Here is a 25,854-nt window from a genome sequence, read left to right as displayed (position 1 = left end):
CAACATAATTCTAGTAGTATTGTCAATATCTATCTTGCAGAGGGACTTCATTTACCATGGAGGAGGTCAGGACCCACTCTCTCAGAATCTGACTTTATCTATTATCCAAGATGTTGTTGGCCGGTCAAAGCCAAATCCCTGTCAAGGGAAGATTGGGGAATTGCTAGAACTCCAGTCTTATGGACTTCGACTAACTGTAAAGTTAGTTGCCATCGTCTTACCAGACCGTCAGGCTTCTCTCTTATTACAAAGAGGCAACTGGTGGTGGTTTAACCTGTAGGTCACCACACCTCAGGCGAGGGGAGCGATTGAGAAGGGCAGTCCTTCATGGAAACCTCAGTTAGTGTGGGGATTGAACCCACACTGTTGGTATCATTCTATATTGTAAAACCAACTGTCCAGCCAACTGAGCTACCCAAGCCCCCAAACATTTATTTGTTCTGGACAGTATGAACCACCATGTGGTCCTTTAACAAGTCAGATCTTGAGGCCCAATGTCAAGGGGTCAGAGGTGAAAAACCTAGAGAGTAAACCATTGAACTGTGAGAAGTGACTGTCAGGAACGAGAGAAACAATACAGGAAACATCAAAACAAAAAATATTTATTTTTGTTCTTAAATTAATTTTATATAGCTCAAAAGCAGCAGAGTCATTATTTAGTTAATGCTAACAAAAGCAGGCATGGAAGAAAGTAGGACTGGAGTGAGCCACATGTGAACAGATTCAGGAAGGGACTGGGTGCTACAGGGACAAAGAAGGGGAACGAAGCCCGGCTTCACTATTATGATCAGAGTGTCTCCAAGATTCGCTGGTGCTTGTTCCTTTGGCTCTTTCCTTTATGTCCCTTCGCCCCCAAATCTTGCCTGTCTGCTCTATAAATACATTGGGTGGGTCATTCTTGGTCACCAGGTTTAATGCTGGCACACTCTGCCTGCAGTGTGCGCCAGGTCAATCTGCATCCATCCCACCTCCAACAGGAAGCTAGCATAGGACATGTCTGCTTTACATAAAAGTTACAGCATTGAAATATATTAGTGCCATCACTGTCAAAAGAGTAGGCAGTGACTGGGCAGAGCACCTCATTGAAGGGCAACAAGGGGAGAGGGATAAAGAAGAATCAGGGACTATGGGGCCCACACCCCAGGAAGAGTCTATGAAAACTATGTCTCAGGAAGAGTTGGGCCCTGTGGAATCTGTACCCCAGGGAGACTCCAGTTATGAGCAACCTTTATCCAGGGAGAGTCAGCACCTTCAGGAGAGGAAAGGTAAATGCAGTGCGAAATAAATAGATCAAATGACATTGCATCTTTATCCAGGCCCTTGTCGATGTTGGTCAAGTGTTAAACGTTAACAACTTGGAGTAACCAAGGCATGCAGAGGACAAAATATACACACACACACACACACACACACACACACACACACACACAATCTCAATATTAACATGCATGCAGAGGACAAAATATATACACACACACACACACACACACACACACAATCTCAATATTAACATACATACAGAAAAGTTAAAATTAGACATGAACTCTTCAACTGGGCATTAGAAACATGGAAAATGGGAGAGGGAAACTTCTTGTAAGAAAGAAAATTATGTGAACGTCACTGACAAGCAGTGTTCCTGCTACATTTTTTTCTTCTGCATGGAACTCAGATCCATATGTGGCAGCAACTTTCAGAACCAGAAATTGATACTGCAAACATTGTGGCACACCAATGCTGTGCACGGGCCCTCTGAACAGCTCCATGCATGCAAACTGAACAGGAAACTTTGCTGACAAAGCTAGAATTTCTTACCCATCTCTAATTGTGTTTGAGAAGGTGATGGTGAGCAATCTGACTTATTACCAATTAATTACCCCTCCCACTATGGTCATGTTGGGACGCACACAAGTAGGTCATCTGCACCTGTTTCTGCAGCCCAAAGGAACTCTCTATTCACTGCTTCTGACATAGAAATGATTAGAGGACCACCCATCCTGTCAGTATCTTAGATATTTCACAGAAACAGGCCACTCAGCCGAAATGGACTATGCTGGTATCCATATGGGCCTCCTACTATCTAACCTCATCAAATTCTATCAGTGCAAACTTCTATTCCTTTGCCTCCCTATGTGCAAATCCAGTCTCCATCCATTTAGGCATGTGACATGTAGAATGGTCTGCCAGCAAAAGGTAAAACTGTCTTTTCCCAAGGGGGACAAAGGTATGAGCCCAGTGGCTTTAAAGTGGGGACTCTACAGAGGAGAATGTTTAGAGGCCAGAAACTCTGCAAAGAGAAAAAGGCAGAGGTGGAACAGCAGCCCAGGTAGTTCTTGTCCAAGTCTTTTGGGTTATGGAAAAATACCAGTTAATATTCCAAAAAGGGAATAAATCCCCCTGCACAAAGTATCAACCGACAAGAAGGTCCATCAGATTCTCCAACTCAAAGTCTGTCCGGCTGTTGTGGGGCTTTGCTGAAGGGATGCCTCGTGAAGCTTTGTTTGGCTGGATGGTGGGACAGACCCCGGCAGGGAAGCCCTGCGGGACATCATACATAGAGGTGTCAATGTCTTCAAAGATTGCATCAAGGGAACCGTCAATAAGGAAGTCATCAGAGTCTGCAATTTCAAAGGCTGTGAAGATGGAATCAAGGGACCTGGGCTCCGGCCGGGGATCTGGGCTCACCGGCTTCAGCGGCAAGAGATGGTCATCTTCGGGAGGTGCTTGGCCTGGAGGGGTGCTCAGGTCCTCCACATAGTCTAGGTCCTGAAGGATGGTGGAGATGGCAGAGGACAATGAGCTGTCATTGCCAGAGAGGAGACAGAAGGGCGCTTCGGTGAGGCTTGGCGAGGTTGCCTTGGCAATGTTGTTGTTTAGATCAGTGATTTCCTCTCCCATTTTGGAGAGGGGCTCTAGTTGGTTGGCACCACTGGTAAGTTGCTCAGGTGGCTGCAGTGGCATCTCACTGGGCATCGTGGTGCAGCCATTCTCCCAGCGGATCTCCGCTTGCAGCCTGCGCAAGGTATTGGCAATCAGCACGGAGCGGTGTAAGTTGCGCTCTGCCAGAACACAGTTCTGGTGCAGTTTGAGCAGAGAGATGTCTAGCAATGTGCCGCAATGGAAGGTTTGTGGAGTGTATTCTGCTGCAGCCTGACCACCATCATCCTCGTGGCGTTTCCGCTTCACTCCTTTACCCAACGGAAAACTGCACAAAACAAAAAGACACCATCAGCACTCAAAGCAAAAAAAGGTGAAAAATCCTCAACAGACTCAGGCTGCAACTGCAGAGAGAGGTAAAGTAAACATTGCAACCTTTCATAATAACCAGGAAAACATTAAGATTTAGCAATTTTTAAACACAAATACAAGTCAGAGACAAAAGTAGGGAGAAGGGAAGAAAATCTAAAGGGAGAGATTTGTAATACAGGTAGGAAATTCCGTAAATACTCGTGCTAAAAGAATTTATTGATAAAGAGAGAGTAACAGAGTTTAAGGTTTCAGTTTTGTCTCTCTGCCAATATCGCCAGACTGGCTATTTCCTGTTTTCAAATCAGATTCTGAACATCTATTATTTAGCTTGAGTGATAGGGTTCAGGAGTGACTAATGGGATGATGCTGCAAAGCAAAAGGAGATGTAATGGTGCAAGGAATGAGGAACAAAATCTGGTGCAAAAGGGAAGTGGGAAAAGCAGAAAAATTACCAACAGCTCTTATCTTGAGTAAATGAGAGCATAGTTATTCTCAAGTTATCAAACTGCCTACTGAGTCCTGAAGGGTATAAAGTGCCCAATTGAAAGATGATGTGATGAAGCTTCAAGTTTGCACTGAGCTTCACTAGATCAATTTGATTCTCCTGTTCTCCACCTTTCAGAGTGGCAAACAATCAAAGTCTCAGGATAATAATTGCAGACTGAATGAGACATTCTGTAAACTGGTCACACAGTCTACTTTTGGTATCTCCAGTGTAGAGGTGGTTGCGTTGTGAAAAGGAAATATACTACATCTCATCTCACCTGTTTGGGGTTTTGAGGGGCTCTGGTGAAAGGGAAGCGAGGAAATGAAAGGTCAGATCTAACCAATTAATGAAGGGTGGGAGATTGAAGATTCTAGACTTTCATCATGAACACTGCATTTATTCTTCCTGGTGACCCACTGCAATCCTGCCATTCAATCCAGGAGGTGGACCCCAATTTGTGTTGTGGTAGATCAGTCAAAGTGCCAGAACTAGCCTCAAATTAAACATTCCTGCTGAAGGGTTTTTTTTGCCCGAAACAGGGATTCTCCTGCTCCTCGGATGCTGCCTGACCTGCTGTGCTTTTCCAGCACCACACTCTCGACTCAAAGTGAAGATCAGCCAGTAATGTAAGTGCAGAGATTTACTCTAATTAACAGCTGGATAAACTGAACCATTGTTTTGTCACTGAACTAAATCTATTCCCTTGCTATTGATCCGATCTCTCCTCCTGGCTACTGAAACTGAACTAAATGTGTGCACCCATAGCACCCTATTTGAGACAGAGGTGAGTTCTTGGCTCCTTATCCTCTCCACCAGGAGGACTGCCTTCTTCCACCTTGGTCATATCACCAGTTATCAGCTGCTGAAACTCTTATTCACACCATTCCTACTTTCAAACTCAACTGTTCCATGTACCTGTGGCCAATGAACCCCCCACCTGCCAGTCCATGAAATTCAGCTTATGTAGATCCAGGATATGTACTATGTTCCACCAAGTCCAGTCAGCCCCATGCTTGTTGACCTATACTGTTTCTGACCATCTGTGTGTAAGCCAATTAACAAAAACAGTGTACAAAGATTATAAAAGAGCCATTTTTAAAATTCCATGGCAATATTTATAGATAATGGAAAAGTGTAACTTAGAGGAATTAATTATTTACAATGGATGTTCACCCAAATGTTGCCGATCCATCAGCATATCATTATTGAAATACACTCCTGATCTCTCCGTGGCTCACTCCACTACAATTTCCCATCTTTTAAGCTGCCATGAGTGGCTTTGGTCTGCACTACTCATGGACCTACATAGACTTTTTGCTGCTGCCCTGCTCCCTCTTGCTCCATGGAGGTTTGGCTGGCTAAAGTGGTGCTGCCAGTTGATTAGCTATTCATGTGTTGCATGCCTGCTCCAATTATTGTTGGAAAAAGAAAAACTATGGTGCAGGGTTATTTCTAGTTGGCAGAAAACAGCATATTCATAAATAAATGCATCTGTCTATTTTGGCAGGGTGAGACTAGTAGACTCCCACAGGAGGTTGGAGCTGAGGCCTCAAAGATTACTATTTACATCAATGAATTAGAGGAGAGTGAAGGCATGGGAGATAAAATTTTAGACAACACCACTGAGATAGCAACTTATTATTAAGAAGCAATAATAAAGCATTTGCAGAAGGACTTAAGTTGAGTGAGTGAGAGAGGAGTACAATGTGGAAACATTTGAAGTTGAGCAGGAAGAATGATAAAGCAGAATAAGTAGAGAATGACTGCAGAGTTTGGAAGTGTAACGTGATCTAGATGTTTTGATTCATGAAAATGTCACTCTGCAGATACAGTATGCAAAAGGCTAGTGGGAAACAATCTCTTTATTACATAATGATCTGAATATAAAATGAAAGAATGTTATGCTTCAGTTACACAGGGAATTGCTGAGACCACATTGTGAATAGGGTGTGCGGTTTTAATTACCTTATTTAAAGAAGGATGTAAATTCATTGGAAGTGATTCAGATGAAGTTCACTAGATTCACACCCGGAATGAACAGTTTAGAACCATAGAATCTCTACTTTGTGGAAGCAGGCCGTTTAGCCCACTGAGTCGACACCAACCATCCAGACAGCATCCCACCCAGACTCACCCCCTTACCCATGGGTAACCCACCTGGCCTGCACATCCTGGACACCAAGGGCAAATTAGCAGGGCTAATTCACCTAACCTGCCCATCTTTTGACCATGGGAGGAAACCAGAGCATCTGGAGGAATCATGCGCAGATACGGGGAGAATGTGCAAACTCCACACCAATAGTTGCTCAAGGGTGGTATCAAACCAGGTGCCTGGCACTGTGAGGCAGCAGTGCTAACCACTGAGCAACCATGCCACCAGATTGTCTTATGAGGATAGTTTGGACAGTCCGGTCTCTTTTCTATTTAAAATTTAGAAGAGCGAGGGGTGACTTGATTGAAATGTATAAGATCCTGAATGTGGAAAGGATATTTTCTCTTGTGAGGGAGCCCCGAACTAGGGGCACTGGTCTAAATTTTCAGGTCACCCTTTTAGTTCCAAAATGAGGAGAATTTTTTCAAGGTTGAAGGATTTGCGAACTCTGCCTCAGAAGGTAGTGGGAGCTGGTCATTGAATATTTTTGAAGACGATGACAGATGGATGTTTGCTAAGCAAAGGAATCAAACTTATCAAGGGTAGGTGAGAATGTGGAATTTGGAACACAAACCGATCAGCCATTATCTTATTGAATGGTCAAGCAGGCTCGAGGATCTTGACTCCTGATCTCTAACCAGCTGGGTAGTGAATTCAGTTGGAGAAGCTCCTCCAGTTAATTTCCTATTACCGTATAATACCAATTACCATGTCTCCCAGACCCAAAAGAGATGCATTGTTCCTCTGGATTTGTTGCATTCAGAAGTTTTGTACAGATCATTCACTTTGGTTGCCACTGGCACTTCGCTACTTTCTAACCACTGTCAGTCAACAATAGCTGGATACCCATTAGTTGTAATGCCAGCTCCAATTCTCCCTTCTAATTTTCGAGCCAGAAATAGAAACACCCTATTGATGTCCTGGCTTCCTCCTCCTCCTCCGTGGTCTCTTGGCCATGTCTCTGTATCTGCCCTCTGCCCCCAGCTTGCCAAAGACACTGCTCCCTTGTGGAAAAGGGATCAGGGGAACTTGTATGCTGTTCCTCACCATCGTGATCTGCTGTCGGAGATTCTGTTATAAATGCATTGAATTTCAATTCCCCCCTCTCCAAAATGTACTTGCCTCTGATAACTGCATTCCTCTAATTCTAGTCTTTCACACATCCTCCACTTCTTTCATTCTACCATTGTTGGCCATATCTTCAGCTGCCAGGGTCCTAACTTCTTTAATCCCTCCTTAAACCTCTCTTTCCTCCTTTAAGATACTCAGTCATAGATATAGACAGCACGGAAACAGACCCTTCGGTCCAACTCATCCATGCCCAGCAGATATTCTAAATTAATCTAGTCCCATTTGCCAGCATTTGGCCTATATGACTCTAAACCCTTATTATTCATTTACCATCCAGATATCAGAGTCATATGCCTTTTAAATGCTGTAATTGTACCAGCTCCTTCCATACACACACCATCCTCTACATGAAAATGTTGCCCCTTAGGTCCCTTATAAAAATCTTTCCCCTCTTACCTTAAACTTATGACCTCTAGTTTTGGACTCCCCCACACCAGGGAAAATCCTTGACGATTCACCCTATCCATGTCCCTCATGATTTTATGAACCTTTGTGAGATTACCCTCTGCCTCTGACACTTTAGGAAAAACAGCCCCAGTCTATTCAGCCTCTCCCTATAGCTCAAACTCTCCAATCCTGGGAACATCCTTGTAAATCTTTTCTGAACCCTTTCAACTTTCACAACATCTTTCCTATAGCAGGGAGACCAGAATTGCACACAGTATTCCAATAGCAGCCTAACCAATGTCCTGCACAGCCACAACATGACCTCCCAAGTACTACATTTGATGCACTGACCAATCAAGGCAAACAACCAAATGCCTTCTTCACTATTCTATCTCCCTGTGACTCTACTTTCAAGGAACAAAGAACCTGCACTCCAAGGTCTCTTTGTTCAGCAACACTCCCCAGGCCTTAAAACATTTCATTTTGATCACCTAGTGTAACATTTCTTTCTTTGACTCGGTGTTAACTTTTGCCCAATTATACTTCTGTGAGATTCCTTGTGGTGTTTTAATATACAAGTGAAAATTGTTGCTTGCTTCCAGTGACCACTGACTGTCTAATAATCTTCACTGAGTGCACTTTGGTAAGGACAGAACCCTGTGGAATAACCATGAAACTGCAACAATCATATCGAGACCTGCATCTTGGAAGCCAGTCAGCACTTACTGTCCTGAGGACATTGGGTCAACATCTAGGTGTTAGATAGGAAGAGTTGGGTGGCAGGTTTCTTCCCCTGAAGGACATTAGTGATGCAATTAGGTTTTAAACAACAACTTCAATATTTATTGCCAATTTCTGTTTGCCACCCAAACAAAAATTTAAAATATTGAATTCAATTTTACAACTTGTTATGGTAGAATCTGAACTGAGGAGCTCCACCTTGCTGACCCAATGACAGAATCGTTAGATTACTGTACCCCAAAACAAATTTTACATTTGTCTAAAATTTCACAAACACCAGATGTTCCAAAGTGTTTTACAGTTAATAAAATAATGTGTGTCATCACAGCAACCAGTTCATGATCAACAAACTTGCACAAACAGCAATGGTTTTTAAAAAAATATCGAGTCAGGGAAAAATATTGGTTAAGGTACAATGGAAAACTATCCAGCTCTTCTGTGAAATAGTGTCATAGAATCTTTAACATCCACCCAAGAGGATAGACAGGACCTCTGTTTAATGATTCATCCAAAAGATGGCTCATCTGACAGTGTATATTAAATTGGAGCGCTAGCATGGACTTTGAACTCAGATCCTGGTGATGGACTTGAAACTAGGAACTTCTGACTTGGATGGAAGGGCTAATCACTGAGCCACAGCTGACATTGTGTAGCCTGCAGGTTTTTAATCATTAAATGACCTGTGACATTCCAAATCAGTGGGAAATAGGTCTTGACTGTCCACAAGGCAAATTAAACTTATTGATGTCTCAAGAACGAATAGAGAGAGGTGGAGGGGGGATGGCAAACTTCTCACTGGATTGTCCCCCCCAACTCAGGGAGCAAGTGACCTGATGAAGGAAGAGGATAAATTGTAGAATAAACATATAAGCTCTCTTCTCCACGAGAAAGGGATAGTTACTAATCGCCAACAGCTCAGTCTACCTACTTTGTACAAGAATCGATTTTGCCTCAAGTTTTTTTTACACACCTGCTTGCAGCCATTGGCTGCTTGTGAAAGATTCACAAACCAGTAAGTTGTCCGTGCTTCTCACGCTTTATCTTCAGACCCATTCACACCTAAAAGCAAAGGGGAGAATTTGGATTAGTTCAGGTCCAGTTGCAAGGTATGTATAGAAAAACAAGCCATTTGGTTCTAATGGATCCAAACCAGCCTTTATGCTCAACATGAGCTTCTTCATAACTCTCTACCTAACCCTATTGTTCAACCCTTTTCACCCTTAAACATTTCTAAAACAAGTTCATTTATCTTACCTCATCTGCACCTGGTGATAGTAATTCTACATTCTCACCTCTCTCTGGATAAAAAGGTTTTCAGTGAATTCCCCATTGATTTATCACTGTTTCATATTTTTTGTCCCTCGCTTTAGGAGATGAAAACACCATATCTGCATCCACCCGATCAAATGTCTTCATAATTTCAGGTCAGCCCACCACCTTCTCGTTTTGAAAGATGAAAACTTTAGCTTTTCCCAAATTCCTGTGAACTTACCAATGTAAATATTTTATTACCAGTATCTAGTTTTGCCACACAATTGGAAACAAAAACCTTTGGGGAACTCGGAAGAGAGCGGAGGGCATGAGGTGTTTTTTTTAAAAGAAAGTGGATTAATTCAGCCAGAGAGGAACGTCAAAGCTAAGAGATTACAAACACTGTAGATTTATGAATAAACTTGGCCGTGGAAGCATTCTTGCCTCCAGTTCAAAAGGTTGGAGTGAGATTTGACCCCCCCCCCCCCCGATTTAACACCAGAACCCAGGCAGGGGTGAGGGTATACTGCACTGTTGGAAGAGTCATCCGAGGGGTGAAATACTAAACAATTGAATTTACTTGACTGATTTTTGGTGGCTGAAGATAAATTTGCTAGATTTAATCCTCCTTAAAAATTGTTGCATCAACCATCATGTAGACTCAAGAATATCAATCTAGACTGATATCCACAGGTCATTCCATGCAGAAATGTCAGAGGCAATGTCTGTTGAACAAGATTTTAAACTGTTATTTGTCTGTTCTTGTGCAAATCTCAAAAGGAAGAGATTTATCCAGTCTCTCAGCGTGTATACATCCCTTAAACAACATCAGGGATGACTTTCTGTGGCTAGGAGTCTAGCTTGAGGAGGAATGATCTCAGGATATGAGGTAAGCCACAAGATAAGAAATTTCTTCATTCAGACTGTTGAACCAGTAGAATTCTTTACTACAAATGGCTATGGATGCAAAGTCACTGAAAATGTTTCAGAAAGATAGATTTCTAGAGAAGTGTCACAGAGAGAAAGCAAAAGTATGGTGGTGAGACTGACCATCAGCCATAATCATGTTGCTTGATGAATCGGATTCAGGAGCTGAATGGCTTACTTCTACTTCTATTTTTTTAATCTCAGAAAATAAACAGATTCTCTGCTCATCGTCAGCACTATTTGTGGGAGCTTGCTGTGTACAAAGCGACTGATGTGTCTCCCACATTATGACTGTGACCAGACTCTAAAAGCACTTCAGTGACTGTAAAACGCTTTGTGCAAAGCTCAATAGAAATGAGAAACTACTTTTCCTGTGATTCCATGTTACAGTTAAGGACACCAGGATTGAGCTTTAATAGATTGTGGGAGACAATGTTACTGGAGGAACTCATGGATAAGACAGAATTGCAACAGAAGACATTGTAACCAGTCATGCTTACAAGTTTGTGTTTGACTCATTGCTGCCATCTGTACCTTGTATTCCCCAGTATTCCTATGACTGAGGGACTAACGTGCTTCCTCTTTCCTCTGTGCACCCCAGCAAACTATAAGAACAGCTTGAAGTGACTCTCCCAACCTCATATCACTGTAGGTGCTATTACACTGAAGAACTACAACAGTTCATGTAGGTAACTTGCCACCACCTTCTTTAGGACAATTAGAGATAAGCAATAACTGTTGGCCCAGCCACATCCCATCGGTATGAATTAAAAATAAAGTTACAAATTGTGGCCACTTAGAGTGTTTGCTATGCCACCACATCAGCTAGATCACTGCTCATGTATCATCAGGTTCTCTCTGGTCAGTCTCACACAGTGAAGAACAAGTCATAAAGTGAAACTGCATGGAAACAGACCCTTAGGTCAACTCATCCACCCCATTCAGGTTTCCCAAACTAAACATCCTATTTGCCCGTGTTTTCTACACTGCATCACTGAAGACTGGATGTATTTCTTTCATCTTGATTAAGTGTTCCTCTGTGCAGTAAAGAAGTGCGTTATTATTTACCCTGTGAACACCTCACTGTAACTACAGAATAAGCAGTCTATGACATCTCTATCATTGACAACACCTCCTTACAGAATATAATTCAAATTCCTTGCCTTTACCGTGTTGATTCTGAACAAGGTACCTACATGAGAGGTTAAAACCACTCTCATGGACACCAGCTGTGCCTCAATGGCTAGCACTTTCGCTTCAGAAAGCTGTGGGTTCAAGCCCCAGCTCAGAGTTCAACAGTAATAGCCTTGACCAATACTGAGCGAGTGCAGTTCTGTCGGAGGCGCAGACTCTCATGACACGTAGTATTAAGCCAAGATATTTCTCTCTGGTGGACGGAAAACGATCCAATTTCAAAAGGAGATAGGTCTACCCGATAATCTGAGCCAACGTTTCTCCCTTGATCAATATCACAAATTATAAAATATTCTGTACCTTATCTCGATGCTGTTTAGGGGCCTGCTGCATACATACTGGCTGTCCACTGTTTCTACATTTAAACGACATACACTTCACTGGGAGTGGTGAGAAATAAAGGGAAACTTTGTCTCCTGCACAAAGATGTTCAGTTCCAGTGGGACACCAACAGCGGGTGAGGAAGGAGCAGCGCCCTCCAATGCTGCCAGTATTCAATCCAATATTCCTTTCAACCTATTTATAATGGTCTTTACATCTCCATCAGTTCCTCCAGCCACAAATCACTTGATTCTTCACTCCCGAGGCTTCAGATTCCAGTTTCAGTCACAGACCCAGGGGGGCGTGCCTCATTCATAGCGACACCCCTTGCCCTGAAAGGCACTTGCAACTAGCGGGAACAATATTAATCAGGAAAGGAAGTCTGAAATAGAACGGCGACAATCGTTTCACGGAACAGGGAGAAAGGCAGTCAACCAACTGGAGGTCTCCAGAGACAACAGGAACGGACCAAAAAAGGACTCGTCCCTTGACTATTTTAGACTAGAGCCCTGACGTTGGAAGGAGGTTAGAGGGACCTTCTCCCCACTCCCCCACCCCCAAGATAAAAACCACCTTCGCCTATAGCCACACAGATGGGGTCTACAAACATGTCCAGCCCCTAATACCGAAATCGGACTTTCAAACCCTCCCAAATCACAGTGATATCTCGACTTGACTGATCCCACCCTGATGAAGGGGCAGCGCTCCGAAAGCTAGTGCTTTCCCAATAAAACCTGTTGGACCATAAGCTGGTGTTGTAAGATTTTTCAAACTTTGTCCACTCCACTCCAGCACCGGTACCTCCAAATCATGACTGGCTCCAGAGGCGGGGCTTTCGAAGCAAGTTGCAGCTAAAATCTGGAGCAGAATTAAAACAAAATCTCCCGCTCTCTGGAACAGCCTGGGACATGGAAACCCCGAATCGTCAGTGACAGGCAAGGATAGATAGATATACAGCGAGAGCAGGAACACCTCTCCGGTCTTGGTCACAATCCCAAATACAGCGACAGCTCAGAAGTAACACAGTCAGTCTTTTAGAGATCGGGTGAAGACACCAAATGGGAATTTCTTCACTCAAAATTCCGCCTTCCCGCTTCCCTTGAATGCTTCAGCTCACCACTATAAAGATCAGAGAAACAGGCCATTCGGTCCAACTGATCCATACTAGGATTTGAGCGCCCTCCAATCTTGCCAGTATTCAATCCAATATTCCTTTCAACCTATTTATCTAACTTCTCCTTAAACGTATCGAGAACTTATAAATCTTTACATACCTGCTAGGGATACCCCAAGCTGCTGGATCAGTGCCGACTGGTTTCCTGTCAAACAAGCAGCTGAGAGTCCCCCCTCTCCATACCCTATCACATGATATAGAGTAAAGCCAACCCACACACAGGAAGTGAAACTGAAAGGTAGCCCGGCTTGATCCCTCCCTCTAACCGGCAGCAGCTTATCCACTGCCGTTGAGCCACACACTGACAGTGTTCCAGAGAGGATACCTCCTACTCACCAAACGGCACAGGAGGTAGTTACAAACTCTCACATTCTTCTGAGTCGGTAACCTGGCAGCCAGCTCCAGTCAGAGCCTGCTCTCCAGCATGTTCATACCCAGCAATTAACCTGGAGGTGTCAAAGATTCAAATCCCACACAAACTGCTTGTGAATTCATAAAATCTAGCATTTTGGCAGATTTCTTTTTTGAAAGCTTTCAGGGTCCTTTCCCCTGGCGTGCCTTCGGGGCACTCTCTCCCTGATGAGGCCCTGACTGCCTCAAAAAGGAACACATTTCAAAACATATCAGAATTAGAGGGCTATAGGACGGAAGGGCGGAACTCAAGGAGTTAACGGAAAAGATGTAAATTTCGAACTGGAGGAGACTACGGACCAGTGGGGGCTGAGCGAGCAACCTACACGCGAGTCATGGCTGACTCATCCACATCACGATGAAAGAAGAGGATAATTAACAAATAATCAGCCCAGCAGCGAGTGTTCATGTTTGAGACACAGATCTTTGTGGGTTGAGGGTATCAAAGGGCATGGATTACAGGTAGGTGAATAGAATGTGAAACTGCCACCTTAATGGCAGAACAGGTTCTTTGGGCTGAATGGCCTCTGCTTGATCCAAGAGGACCAGGGAATTAAAAAAATGCTAAAAATCGGAACATAGAACAGTACAGGCCCTTCGGCCTTCCATGTTGTGCCGACTCTTTATCCTACTCTAAAGGTCAAACTAACCCACACACCCTTCATTTTATTATCATCCATGGGTCTATCCAAGAGTCACTTAAATGTCCCTAATGTATCTGACTACTACCAGCATCACTGCTGGCAGTGCATTCCAGGCACCCACCACTCTCTGTGGAAAGAACTGACTTCTGACGTCTCCTCTAAACCTTCCCACAATCACCTTAAAATTATGCCCCCTTGTGATAGCCATTTCTGTCCTGGGTAAAAAAAAAACTCTTGACTATTCACTCTATGCCTCTCATCATCTTGTATACCTCTATCAAGTCACTTCTCATCCATCTTCATTCAAATGAGAAAAACCTTAGCTCCCTCAACCTTTCTTCATAGGATATGCCCTTCAGTCCAGGCAGCATCCTGGTAAATCTCCTCTGCACCCTCTCTAAAGCTTCCACAGCTTTGCTATAATGAGGTGACCAGAACTGAACACAATATTCTAAGTGTGGTCTAACCAGGGCTCTACAGAGCTGCAGCGTAACCTTGCATCTCTTAACTCGATCCCCCGCTAATGAAAGCCAACACACCATATGTCTTCTTAACAACTTTATCAACTTGGGTAGCAACTTTGAGGGATTTATGGACATGGACCCCAAGATCCTTCTGTTCCTCCACACTGCCAAAACTCCTGCCTTTAACCCTGTATTGTGTATTCAAATTTCACCTTCCAAAATGAATCACTTCACAATTTTCCAGGTTGAACTCCATCTGCCACTTATCAGCCCAGTTCTGTATCCTGGAGAAAGTGGGGACTGCAGTTCTGCATCCTGTCAATGTCCCTTTGTAACCTACAACAGCCCTCCACACTATCCACTTCTCCACCAACCTTTGTGTTATTGGCAAACTTACGAACCCACCCTTCCGCTTCCTCATCAAAGACATTTATAAAAGTCACAAAGAACCGATCCTTGCAGAACACCACTGGTCACTGAGCTCCAGGCTGAATACTTTCCATCTACTACCACACTTTGCCTACTATGCGCCAGCCAATTTTGTATCCAGACAGCCAAATTTCCCTGTATCCCATGCCTCCTTACTTTCTGAATGAGCCTATACCATGGGGAACCTGATCAAACACCTTGCTAAAATCCATGTACACCACATCTACTGCTCTACCTTCATCAATGTGTTTGTCACATCCTCAAAGAATTCAATAAAGTTTGTGAAGCATGATTGTCCCTTACAAAGTCATGCGGACTATCTCTAATCAAGCTATGCTTTTTGAAGTAATCATAAATCTGGTCTCTCAGAATCCTCTCCAATAATTTGCCCATCACAGACGTCATGCTGACTGGTCTATAATTCCCAGGATAATCCCTGTCCCCTTTCTTGAACAAGGGAATAACATTTGCCACCCTCAGTCACCTGGCACTACTACAGTGGACAGTGAGGATGCAAAGATCATTGTCAAAGGCCCAACAATCTCTTCCCTTACTTCCTGTAGTAACCTGGCGTATATCCCATCTGGCCTAGGGATATTCATCCTTACATTTTACAAAATTTTCAGCATATCCTCCTTCTTAACAGCAACCTGTTCGGGCATATAAGCCTGTTTCACACTGTCCTCACAAACATCAAGGTCCCTCTCAGTAGTGAATACTGAAGCAAATCATTAAATAAGGACCTCCTCTGACTCCAGGCACAAGTTCCCTCCACTATCCGTGATCAGCCCTACCCTCCCTCTGACCATCCTCTTGGTCTTCGCATAAGTTTAGAATGCCTTAGGGTTTTCCTTAATCCTACCCATTAAAGCTTTCTCATGCCGCTTTCTAGCACTCCTAAGTTCATTCTTCAATTCCTTCCTGGCTGCCTTGTAACACACTAGAGCCCTGTCAGATCATTGTCTCCTCAACTTTAAGTAAGCTTCCTTCTTCCTCTTAACTGGATGTTCCACATCCCTTGTCACCCAAGGTTCCTTCACCATACCATCCCTTCCTTGCCTCAGGGGGACAAACCTATCCAGCACTATCAGCAAGTGATCCCTAAACAACCTCCACATTTCAGTCGTGCATTTCCCTGAGAACATCTATTCCCAATCTAGGCACCCCAGTTTCTGCCTAATAGCATTGTAACTCTCCCTCCCCCAAATAAATATTGTCCCATACCATCTACTCCTATCCCTTTCCAGGACTATAGTAAAAGTCAGGGAGTTGTCACCAAAATGCTCTCCCACTGAGAGATCAGACATCTGGCCTGGTTTGTTGCCAAGGTAGACAAGCAGGAGGCTGGAAGAACACAGCAGGCCAGGCAGGATCAGGAGATGGAGAAGTCGACATTTCAGGTGTAACCCTTTTTCAGGACTAGGGGTGATGCAAGGGGAGCTGCAGATAAAGGGAGTGGGCAGGGTGGGGATAGGTGAAGACAGGTAGAGGGTACAACTTGGTTGGTCATTGGGAGGAATGAATCTCGTAGGTGGCTGAGAGGAGTGGAAGGTAGGAGGAGGGGGCTGAGAAGGGATCCAGGGGAGGTTATTTGAAATTGGAGAATTCAATGTCAAGTCTTCCAGGCTGTAGGCTGCCCAGACGCAAGATGAGGTGTACCTCCAATTTGCAGTTTGGTTCATTGTGGCAAAGGAGGAGACCAAGGATGGTCATGTTGGAAAGGGAGTGGGAAGGGGAATTAAAATGGGCGGTAACTGGGAGGTTCAGTCGGCCCCTGCAGGCCAGGCTGGGATACTCGGCGAACCGTTCCCTCAGTTTACATTTCATCTCCCCGATGTTGAGATGACCACATCGGGGGCACCTGCTGCAGTAAACTAGGTTGGAAGAGAGGCAGGTGAACCTCTGTCTCACCTGGAAGAACTGTCTGGGGCCCTGGATGGAGGTGAGGTGGATGGTGTACCAGATTGGGGGGGTGGTAAGTGGGGAGTGTGGCATAAACCAAGAACTGTTAAAGGGAACAGTCCTTGAGGAAGGCAGATTGGGGTGGGGTCTTGTTGGAGTTGACGGAAGTGTTTAAGGATGATGCATTGGATACAGAGGCTGATGGGGTGTTAGGTAATGACAAGAGAGACTCTGTCTTTATTTTATTGTGGGGGGTTTAAAGCAGATGGAACAGGGGCTGGTACAGTGGAGAGCTGTGTGGATGACAGAGGTGGAAAAAGCACATTGTTTGAAATAGGTGGACATTTGGGATGCTTGGGTGTAGAATGTCTCCTCGTCCGAGCAGATGCGATGGAGGCAGAGAAATTGGGAGAACGGGATGGAGTTCTTTCAGGATATTGGGTGGGAGGAGATGTAGGCCAGGTAGCTATGAGAGTCTTTGTGTTTGTAGTAAATGTCCATCTGGTGACTTCGCCAGAGATGGAAATGGCAAGATCAAGAAAGGGGAAGGAGGTGTCCGAGATGGAGCAAGTGAATTTGAGGGTGGGCAAAGTTGATGAAATGCTCAAGTTCAACCTGGGTACAGGACGCTGGACCGATGCAGTCATCAATGTAATGGCGGAAGAGTTGAGGCACAGTGCCTTTGTAGGTACTGAAGAGGGACTGTCTGACATAATCCACAAAGAGGCCAGCACAGGTGGCACCCATCTGAGTGCCCATGGTCACGCCCTGAATTTGGAGGAAATGGGAGGAGTTAAAGGAAAAGTTATTAAGGGTGAGGACCAATTCAGCAAGGCAGAGGAGGGCATTGGTGGAGGGGGACTGGATGGGTCTGTTGGAGAGGAAGAAGCTGAGGGCCTGCAGGCCATTCTTGTTGGGTATAAATGTATATCAGGACTGCACGTCCATAGTGAAGCTAAAGGACTGGGGGGGTTGGAGGGCGGAGAACTGGAAGTTACGGAAGAGATGGAGGTTGTGGTTGGTATTACAGATGTGGGTGGGAAGTGCCTGAACCAAGGGGGAGAAGATGGAGGCGAGATAGGACGAGGTGAGTTCGGTGGGGCAGGACCATGCCGAGATGATGGATCAGCTGGAGTAGTTGGGCTTGTGAATCTTGGGGTGCAGGTAGAACCAGGCAGTGTGGGTCTGGGGCACTATGAGATTGGAGGCCGTGGAGGGGAGATTTCTGGAGGCAATGAGGTCACGGACAGTGTGAGGGATTTAAGCAATGATGGGTCATGGGTATGCGGGACTTAGGATGTGGTGTCAGAGAGTTGGCATTCGGCCTCTGCGATAAAGGAGGTTCGTTATCCAGGTTACTGCCCTGCCTTTGTCACCAGGTTTGATGGTGAACTGGGGGTTGGTGTGGAGAGAGTGAAGCGCTACTCATTTTGAGGGGGTGAATGGTCTCCCCTCTAGTCAGCCCATCTTAATGAGTCAGGAATCCTTGCCTAGACACACCTGACAAAAACTGCTCCATCCAAACTATTTGAACTAAGGAGGTTCCAATATTAGGAAAATTAAAGTCATCAATGACAACAACAACTGTTACTTCTGCACCTTTCCAAAATCTGCTCCTCTGTGTCTCTGTTGCTAGTGGGGGTTCTGTAGAAAACTCCAATGAAGTGACTGCTTCTTTCCGGTTTCTGACTCCGACCCATCCTGACTCTGTGGATGAATCCTCCTTGATGACTTCCCTTTCTGCAGCTGTGATAAGCAATGCCACTCCCCACCTCTTTTACTTCCCCCGCTATTCCTTTTGATCTATCTAAACCTTGGAACATCCAACAACCATTCCTGCCCCTGTGATATTTAAGTCTCTGTAATGGCCACAACATCATAGTTACAAGTAGTGATCCATGCTCTAAATTCATCATCCTTACTCCTGATACTTCTTGTGTTAAAATAGACACACTTCAACCCATCCATCTGACTGCTACTTTGCCATATCAGCTGTCTATTCCTCCTCACAGACTCTCTGCACACTGTATCTGGCTGTTCACTAGCTACTCCATCCTCAGATCTGTGGCTCCGGTTCCCACCCCCCTGCAAAACTAGTTTAAACCCATCTGTAGAGCTCTAGCAAGCCCAGGATCTTGATGCCCCTCCAGTTCAGGTGCAACCCATCCTTCTTGTATATGGAACATGTTGGGAATGGGATGGCAAACCTGTCTCCTCTGATCAATCACCCCATTACTTTGATTTCCATGACCAGGTATGTGCCGTTCAATCTGATTGGAACCAAGAATGGAGCTCAGCAGGAAAGGTGCTTTCATTGACTACGGCGCCAGTTCACGGAAAACATGAGCAGAAAGCTACGTGAATTTTATGTTGTGCACTCAGTCTGAATCTGCAGTGGCTCATTTCAAACTGAAATGTGGTGAAATCACATCTGGAGTTGTGTGAGACTTTGGTCTCCCTGTTTCAATAAAGTATATTGAGATCTGTAACTCAGAAATAGATATGACAACACTATATGGTACATACATCAGAGGAACAAGCCAGTCAGTCAGTCAGTTACTCTACACATACCTTTTTCCCATTTCATCCACCTCACCCATTAAGGGAATCTTTCTATTCCTTTTTCTCTTAGATACTCTCAGAAACGAGAGGAGTATGTAAGCTATTTGTCTCAAGCACTTACAGTGATGACTAATTCTACATTCTACCCACCTTGTGTGTGAAGACATTTCTGTTTATATCACTACTAGATTTCCTAGTAACTATCTTACACATATGGCCTCTAATTTTGAATTATCCCACAAGTGGAAGCATTCTGTCTACATCTATTGTGCCAACCCTTCTTCCTAAGAGTTCCATCTTAATCATTCATTTCATCACACTTCCTGTCTAACCCATAACCATGACACCTTCTGTCTCTTCTTAGCTACTTTCTTCAACACAATCTTCACTGACCCCTAATGTGCTGATTTCTGATTTTCCTTCCTGTTATTCCACATCTCAGCATCAATATCCAGTCACAGTTTATCTTCTTCATCTTGCCCAAGTTTATGCATCTAATAACATGGCTGGTCTCATAGTTGCCTTGTAGATTCTTCCCTTCAGTCCAGCAATACTTAGCAATCACATAGAATTCCACTGCATTTGTTCCAATAACTCATGGAGTCATACAGCACAGAAACAGGCCCTTCAGCCCAACTCGTCCATGTCAACTAGGTTTTCTAAACTGAACTAGTCCTATTTGCCTGCATTTGGCCCATATCCCTCTAACCCTTTCCTATCTATGTACTGTCCAAATGGCTTTTGAATGTTGTAATTGTACTCGCGTTTACCACTTCAGCCAATATTAATGTATAGCTTACCTTCACAAATAGTTGTAATCTCTCAATTCTTGTACCATTCTTGTAAATACTTCCATGTTCTTTTTTCCTATGCTCCTGTATCCTTTTTAAATTATGGAGATCGGACTGTGCATAGTATACTAAGTGCACTTGACTAGGAAACTATACAACTAGTGGAGAGAAAGCAAGCTAATGTTTCGAGTCTAGATAACTCTTCATAACTTCATCATTTCTAATTTATACAGTATATCTGTAGAAATGTTACATTGATAACTCCATTGTTCTAATGATCTGCAGTGCAGCTTTTAGTTCTCCAATATCCCTGGATCTCTGCTTTTCTATCTGTTTCAATTTCTATTATGTCCTTTATTTTCTAAGCCATGTGATTTCCTGCATTTCCTGCCAATGCCCATCTTTACAAATTGTTAATTGCAAACTTTATGTTTTGCTGCTTCTTTTTCTGTGCTAGCTGCACATCTACCTCCTCTAAAATGTGTTATCATCTACAAAATATACTATTGAGTTACTCATTCCAAAGGCCAAGTTTTTGCTTTCTTTGTTGGGCAGTTTGCCATGCATTCAGTTATTGTCCAACTCCACATACATTAATAATGACACAAACAGAAGTTGCTGGAAAAGCTCAGCAGGTCTGGCAACATGTATGAAGAGAAATCAAAGTTCCGGACTGTGACCCTTCCTCAGAACTGACGGTAGCTAGGAACATATTCATATTATCCACATATGTCACAAGCTGTTGTGCAGTGCCTAATTATAAGGACAGGAATTACAGATTACAGAAGGTATGGGGATGCAAGGTGTTAATGGGATAACTAACATTTCTACCTGGAGGAGTTTGAAGGGATCAGTGGGAGTGTAAAGGGGAGGAGAGGAGCCTACACATGAGTCAGTACTGATTCACTCCACTCCTTGACAAGGAAAATTACATAGTTGAACCAAGAGCCCTCATCAGCCTAGCTCTGGAATTCCCTTCCTAATGTCCTCTGTTCTTCTGAAAGATTTTCCTTAAAAAACTTTCTTTGAGCATCTTTTTGATCACCAGTCCTAATATTTCTGGTATAGCTCATTGTTAGAATATTCTTGGCTACATTTTGTGAAGCACCTGGGGATATTTTTATTGGCACTCTACAACTGCAGGTGGTTGTTAAGGGAATGGTATATGAGGAAGGATTGGTTGCTCTGCTCTCTCTCCATAAAAGATCAAGAGAAAATGCAAGGCAGATAAAAGGTGCATATCTACAGCACAGTTCCTGACCACTGGATGTCTTAAAACATTTTAAAGTCAATGAATTACAACAGGAGCTGCAGTTCAAAAATCAATTTAGGAAACATGGCAGGAAATTTCCTCACAAGAAGCTCCTAGACTCTAGATAATCTGTTTATATGATGTCGATTGAGAGATATATAGTGACCAGAAAGCCAGGGATAATGCCCCAATTTTCTTCAAAATAGTGTCACAGGATCTTTTGTACCCCAAAGATGAAAAATGGGGACAAAGTTTGTTCACTCGCCTAACAGATGGAACATTCAGCAGTGCAGCATTTCCTCAAGTTCTTCTGGGCAACAAGCCACCTAATTCAGAGGTAGGGACACTACAACTCCACCACAACAGTCGCACTCCCACATGTTCCAGTTATTCAGGGATCGTCAATACCTGGCACTTACATGGCAGAAATGTTACCTACTATTTACCAGTCCAAGCCTAAATATCACCTAGGACTTGCTGCATATGAAGTGTCATGAATGGTGCTGTATGTTGTGCAATCATCACAAACATTCCCACTTCTGATTTTATGAAGGAGGGAAGGTCATTCATTCATAGAATCCCTACAGTAGGAAAGTAGGCCATTTGACCCATCGAGTCCACACTGACCCTCTGAAGAGCATCCCACCCAGACCCCATCACCCTATCCCTGTAAACCTGTATTTCCCATGGACAATCTACCTAGCCTGCACATCCCTGGGAACTAGGACAATTTTAGCATGGTCAGTCAGCTAACCTGCACATCTTTGGGCTAAGTCAGAAGTCTCACAACACCAGGTTATAGTCCAACAGATTTATTTAAAATCACAAGTTTTTGGAGCTCTACTCCTTCATCAGGTAAAGTGACGAAGGAGCGGCACTCTGAAAGCTTGTGATTTTAAATAAACCTATTGGACTGTAACCTGGTGTTGTGAGACTCCTGACTTTGTCTAGTCCAGTCCAACACCGACATCTCCATATCATGGCCCCTTTGGACTTTGGGAGGAAACTAGAGCACCTGAAGGAAACCCATGCAGACCTGGGGAATATGTACAAACTCCACACAGACAGTTACCAGAGGCAGGAATCGAACTGACCACTGAGCACTGTGCTGACAATTTTCCACATTTTTGAACAACTGAAGATGAGTGAATCCAGAACACTATCAATAGGAATGCCTGCAGCAATGTCCTGGGTTGAGTTGACTGACCTCAAACACTACACCCATTTTCTTTTGTCCACAGCATGACTCTAGCCAGTGAAGAGATTTCCTCCTAATTTCTCTTGACTACCGTTTTGTTATGGAGTAAAAACAATGACTGCAGATGCTGGAAACCAGATTCTGGATCAGTGGTGCTGGAAGAACACAGCAGTTCAGGCAGCATCCAATGAGCAGCGAAATCGACGTTTCGGGCAAAAGCCCTTCATCAGGAATAAAGGCAGTGAGCCTGAAGCGTGGAGAGATAAGCTAGAGGAGGGTGGGGGTGGGGAGAAAATAGCATAGAGTACAATGGGTGAGTGGGGGAGGAGGCTCCATTTGGTCAAATCCCAGCTTGATATCAAGGGCACTCACCCTCACCTCATCTCTCAAGTTCAGCCCTTTTGTTTGTTTTGGACCAAGCACGGTTTCAATTGGGTCAGGAACTTAGTCACCCTGGCAGAACCGAACTGGGCATCAGTGAGCAAGTTAACATTGTCTAAGTGCCATTTGATTGCACTGTCAAGGCCTCTTTGAATGCTTTACTGATGATTGAGAGTAAACTGACTGGGCAGTAATTGGCTGAGTTGGATTGGTCTCGTTTTTTTTGTGGTCAGGACATACCTAGAGAGTTGTCCACATGTTTGGATACATGCCAATGTTATATGTGCATTGGAATAGCTTGGCTAGGGACGCAGCTAGTTCTGAAGCACAACACCCACAGCCTTTACCATAGCCAGTGTCCCACCAGTATCCCATGGTAATAGGCAGAAGTGAGGGCTGCAGATGCTGGAAACCAGAGTTTAGAGTGGTGTTGGAAAAGCACAGCAGGTCAGGCAGCATCCAAGAAGCAGGAAAATCAACATTTTGGGCAAAAGCCCTTCATCATAAAAGGCCCTGTTTATCTTTCCACTCTGCAGGCACCCTGCCTCTATTCCTGATGAAGGGCTTTTGCCCGAAACATCGATTTTCCTACTCCTCGGATGCTGTCTGATCTGCTGTGCTTTTCCAGCACCGCTCTAATCTAAAATCCCATGCTATAGTCCCACACAACATTGTGGAGGGGAATACTGTCATGGACAAATGCATCTGTGACAGGTAGATTGGTGAAGATGAGGTAAAGTAGGCTTTTTCCTTCTGTTGGTTCCATTGCCACCTGCTGCAGACCCTGGATCAGGACTGGGTCAGCTCAGGCTGTGGTACTACAGAGCTACTGCTGGAGATGGCGACCGAAGTATCTCACCTCAATGCTTCTTGCAATTGGTGCTCAACAGGGAGAAGCACTGATTCATCAGATGAGGTGGAGGAAGGGGGCAGTAATGGGGAGCCAGCAGGATGTTTCCTTGCCTAAATTTGCCATAATGACACTAGGACTTCATGGGATCTGGAGTCAATGTTGAGAACTCCCAGGACAACTCTTTTCTAACTGCACATCACTATGGCATCAACTCTGGGAATGGTGGTGGTGGTGTCTGGGACATTGTCAGGTATGATTTGATGAGTGTGACTGTGTCAGGCTGTTATTTACTTGCCTATGGGACTGCTCTCTCAATTGGCTGGTGGTGCCATTGTAGTTTCTGCTGCCGCCATTGTAGTTTCTGCTGCCCAGTTTGATGCCAAGTGATTCATCAAGTTTATCTTTTGTTTTAAAGTGATTTGGTAGAACTGATTAGTTGGTCTGATCACTTCAGAAGTCAACTGAGAGTCAATCACATTGCTGTACCTGGAGTCACATCTAGGCCTGACAGATAAGGAGAGCTGATTTAGAATCAAAGAATTAGTGGTTGTGGTGGTATTTGAAACTGCAATTCCAGTGATTAGTTTGGCTGTCAGCTTTACTAGTTTAGTGCTGAAAATGTGTTGCTGGTCAAAGCACAGCAGGCCAGGCAGCATCTCAGGAATAGAGAATTTGACGTTTCGAGCACAAGCCCTTCATCAGGGCTTGTGCTCGAAACGTCGAATTCTCTATTCCTGAGATGCTGCCTGGCCTGCTGTGCTTTGACCAGCAACACATTTTCAGCTGTGATCTCCAGCATCTGCAGACCTCATTTTTTACTTACTAGTTTAGTGCCATGATCACTTTGCCACATCTTTCCCAATCTTTTGAACTTGGTCTATGGAATCCCCTCATATTTAATTAAGTAATCATTTATTTATTGACACTTTCATCCTTTAGCTTCGATTGAATTGAATAGGCAAACAAAAGCTAAGAAAGAGTCGGGACCATATAGAGGAAGGGGGTCTAGGGGGGTGGAATAACCAATACAAAGGGGCAATAATAGAAAGGAGGTGAGGGGAACATTAACAGAAAGGGAGCACAGAGGCCACAAGAGAATGGAATGGGAGAGAAAGGGATAGAGTTGGGGAGGTGGCGGTTAAGATTGCTGGATAGTGTAGATTCGAAGTCGGTCAATACTTAAAAACTCATGTGAGGTATTAGGGATATGGAGTACGCCACTGACAGGCACAAGACAGCACAGGAAGCCGGACAGTCGCCGTCACTCATGTAGTATCTTACAACCAATCAACTGGCCTTTGGTCACTGGCGACCGAACTGCAGTCGGAGCTCTGTGTCCACTGAGGCGCCGTTTCTCCGGAACTTTCAGCGCGGATGCAAAACTTTCAAACTGCTTTGAGTCTAACCCCACTCCCAGAATGTTTCTCTCTCTCTCTTTGTGTGTGTCTGTCTTTCTGAACAGTCCCGGTAGAGTTAAACTGGAGAGGAGGGGACAAGGTCGGCGCGGAGTCTGCTGTATTCGTCACGATCCCGAAGGCGCACTCTCCTGCCAGGCTCAGCGATGAATCATTCGCTATTTACGAAGTCGTACTCACGCAATTCTCACCGCCTCTTACCTTCTTCCCCTCGCTCTCCCCCGTCTCCACTTTTCTTTTTTCCCTGTCAGTCTTTTCAAAAAGAAAAAAACAGGATTGCGGGGGATCCCAGCACACTTTGGGGAAATTGGATTTCAAGTCAAAGTCACTGCTCTATTAAGTTTTTAAAAAACCCCCAAGGAGCAGTAATTCTTCCCTTGCTACAAAAAGTATCCACTTTAGAAAGGTAATGAGGTTGACACTTTGTAACTTACCCTGTGCGTCCAGTCAGCGCGCTCCGCTACATTGTAACCTTTCGCTGTGTCAGTTTCACTCGCTCCGGACAGTGTCAGCTACTCCCGACCGTGGACCCGGATCTAGT

General features: G+C 44.3%; 1 protein-coding gene across 2 annotated transcripts; it reads right to left on the bottom strand.

Annotated features, from left to right (window-relative positions):
* Window positions 1–586: 586 nt before the first annotated feature.
* Window positions 587–25,854, bottom strand: LOC132836692 (SERTA domain-containing protein 1-like). 2 transcript variants are annotated; one of them, XM_060856090.1, is made up of 3 exons: window positions 25,748–25,854; window positions 9,115–9,203; window positions 587–3,202 (listed from the first exon to the last, which is right to left on the bottom strand). In XM_060856090.1, exons 2-3 carry the CDS (start codon window positions 9,126–9,128, stop codon window positions 2,407–2,409), a joined length of 810 nt encoding a protein of 269 aa, XP_060712073.1. In that variant the 5' UTR covers window positions 9,129–9,203; window positions 25,748–25,854; the 3' UTR covers window positions 587–2,406. The 2 variants fall into 2 exon arrangements, with proteins under 2 accessions (XP_060712073.1, XP_060712074.1); XM_060856091.1 differs by lacking the exon at window positions 25,748–25,854 and adding an exon at window positions 13,112–13,190.

The sequence above is a fragment of the Hemiscyllium ocellatum genome, chromosome 47 (genome assembly GCF_020745735.1).
Source record: "Hemiscyllium ocellatum isolate sHemOce1 chromosome 47, sHemOce1.pat.X.cur, whole genome shotgun sequence".
Classification (NCBI taxonomy): Eukaryota; Metazoa; Chordata; class Chondrichthyes; order Orectolobiformes; family Hemiscylliidae; genus Hemiscyllium; species Hemiscyllium ocellatum.
The sequence above is the reverse complement of the archived record's forward strand: the minus strand, read 5'-3'. Positions and strand labels throughout refer to the sequence as shown.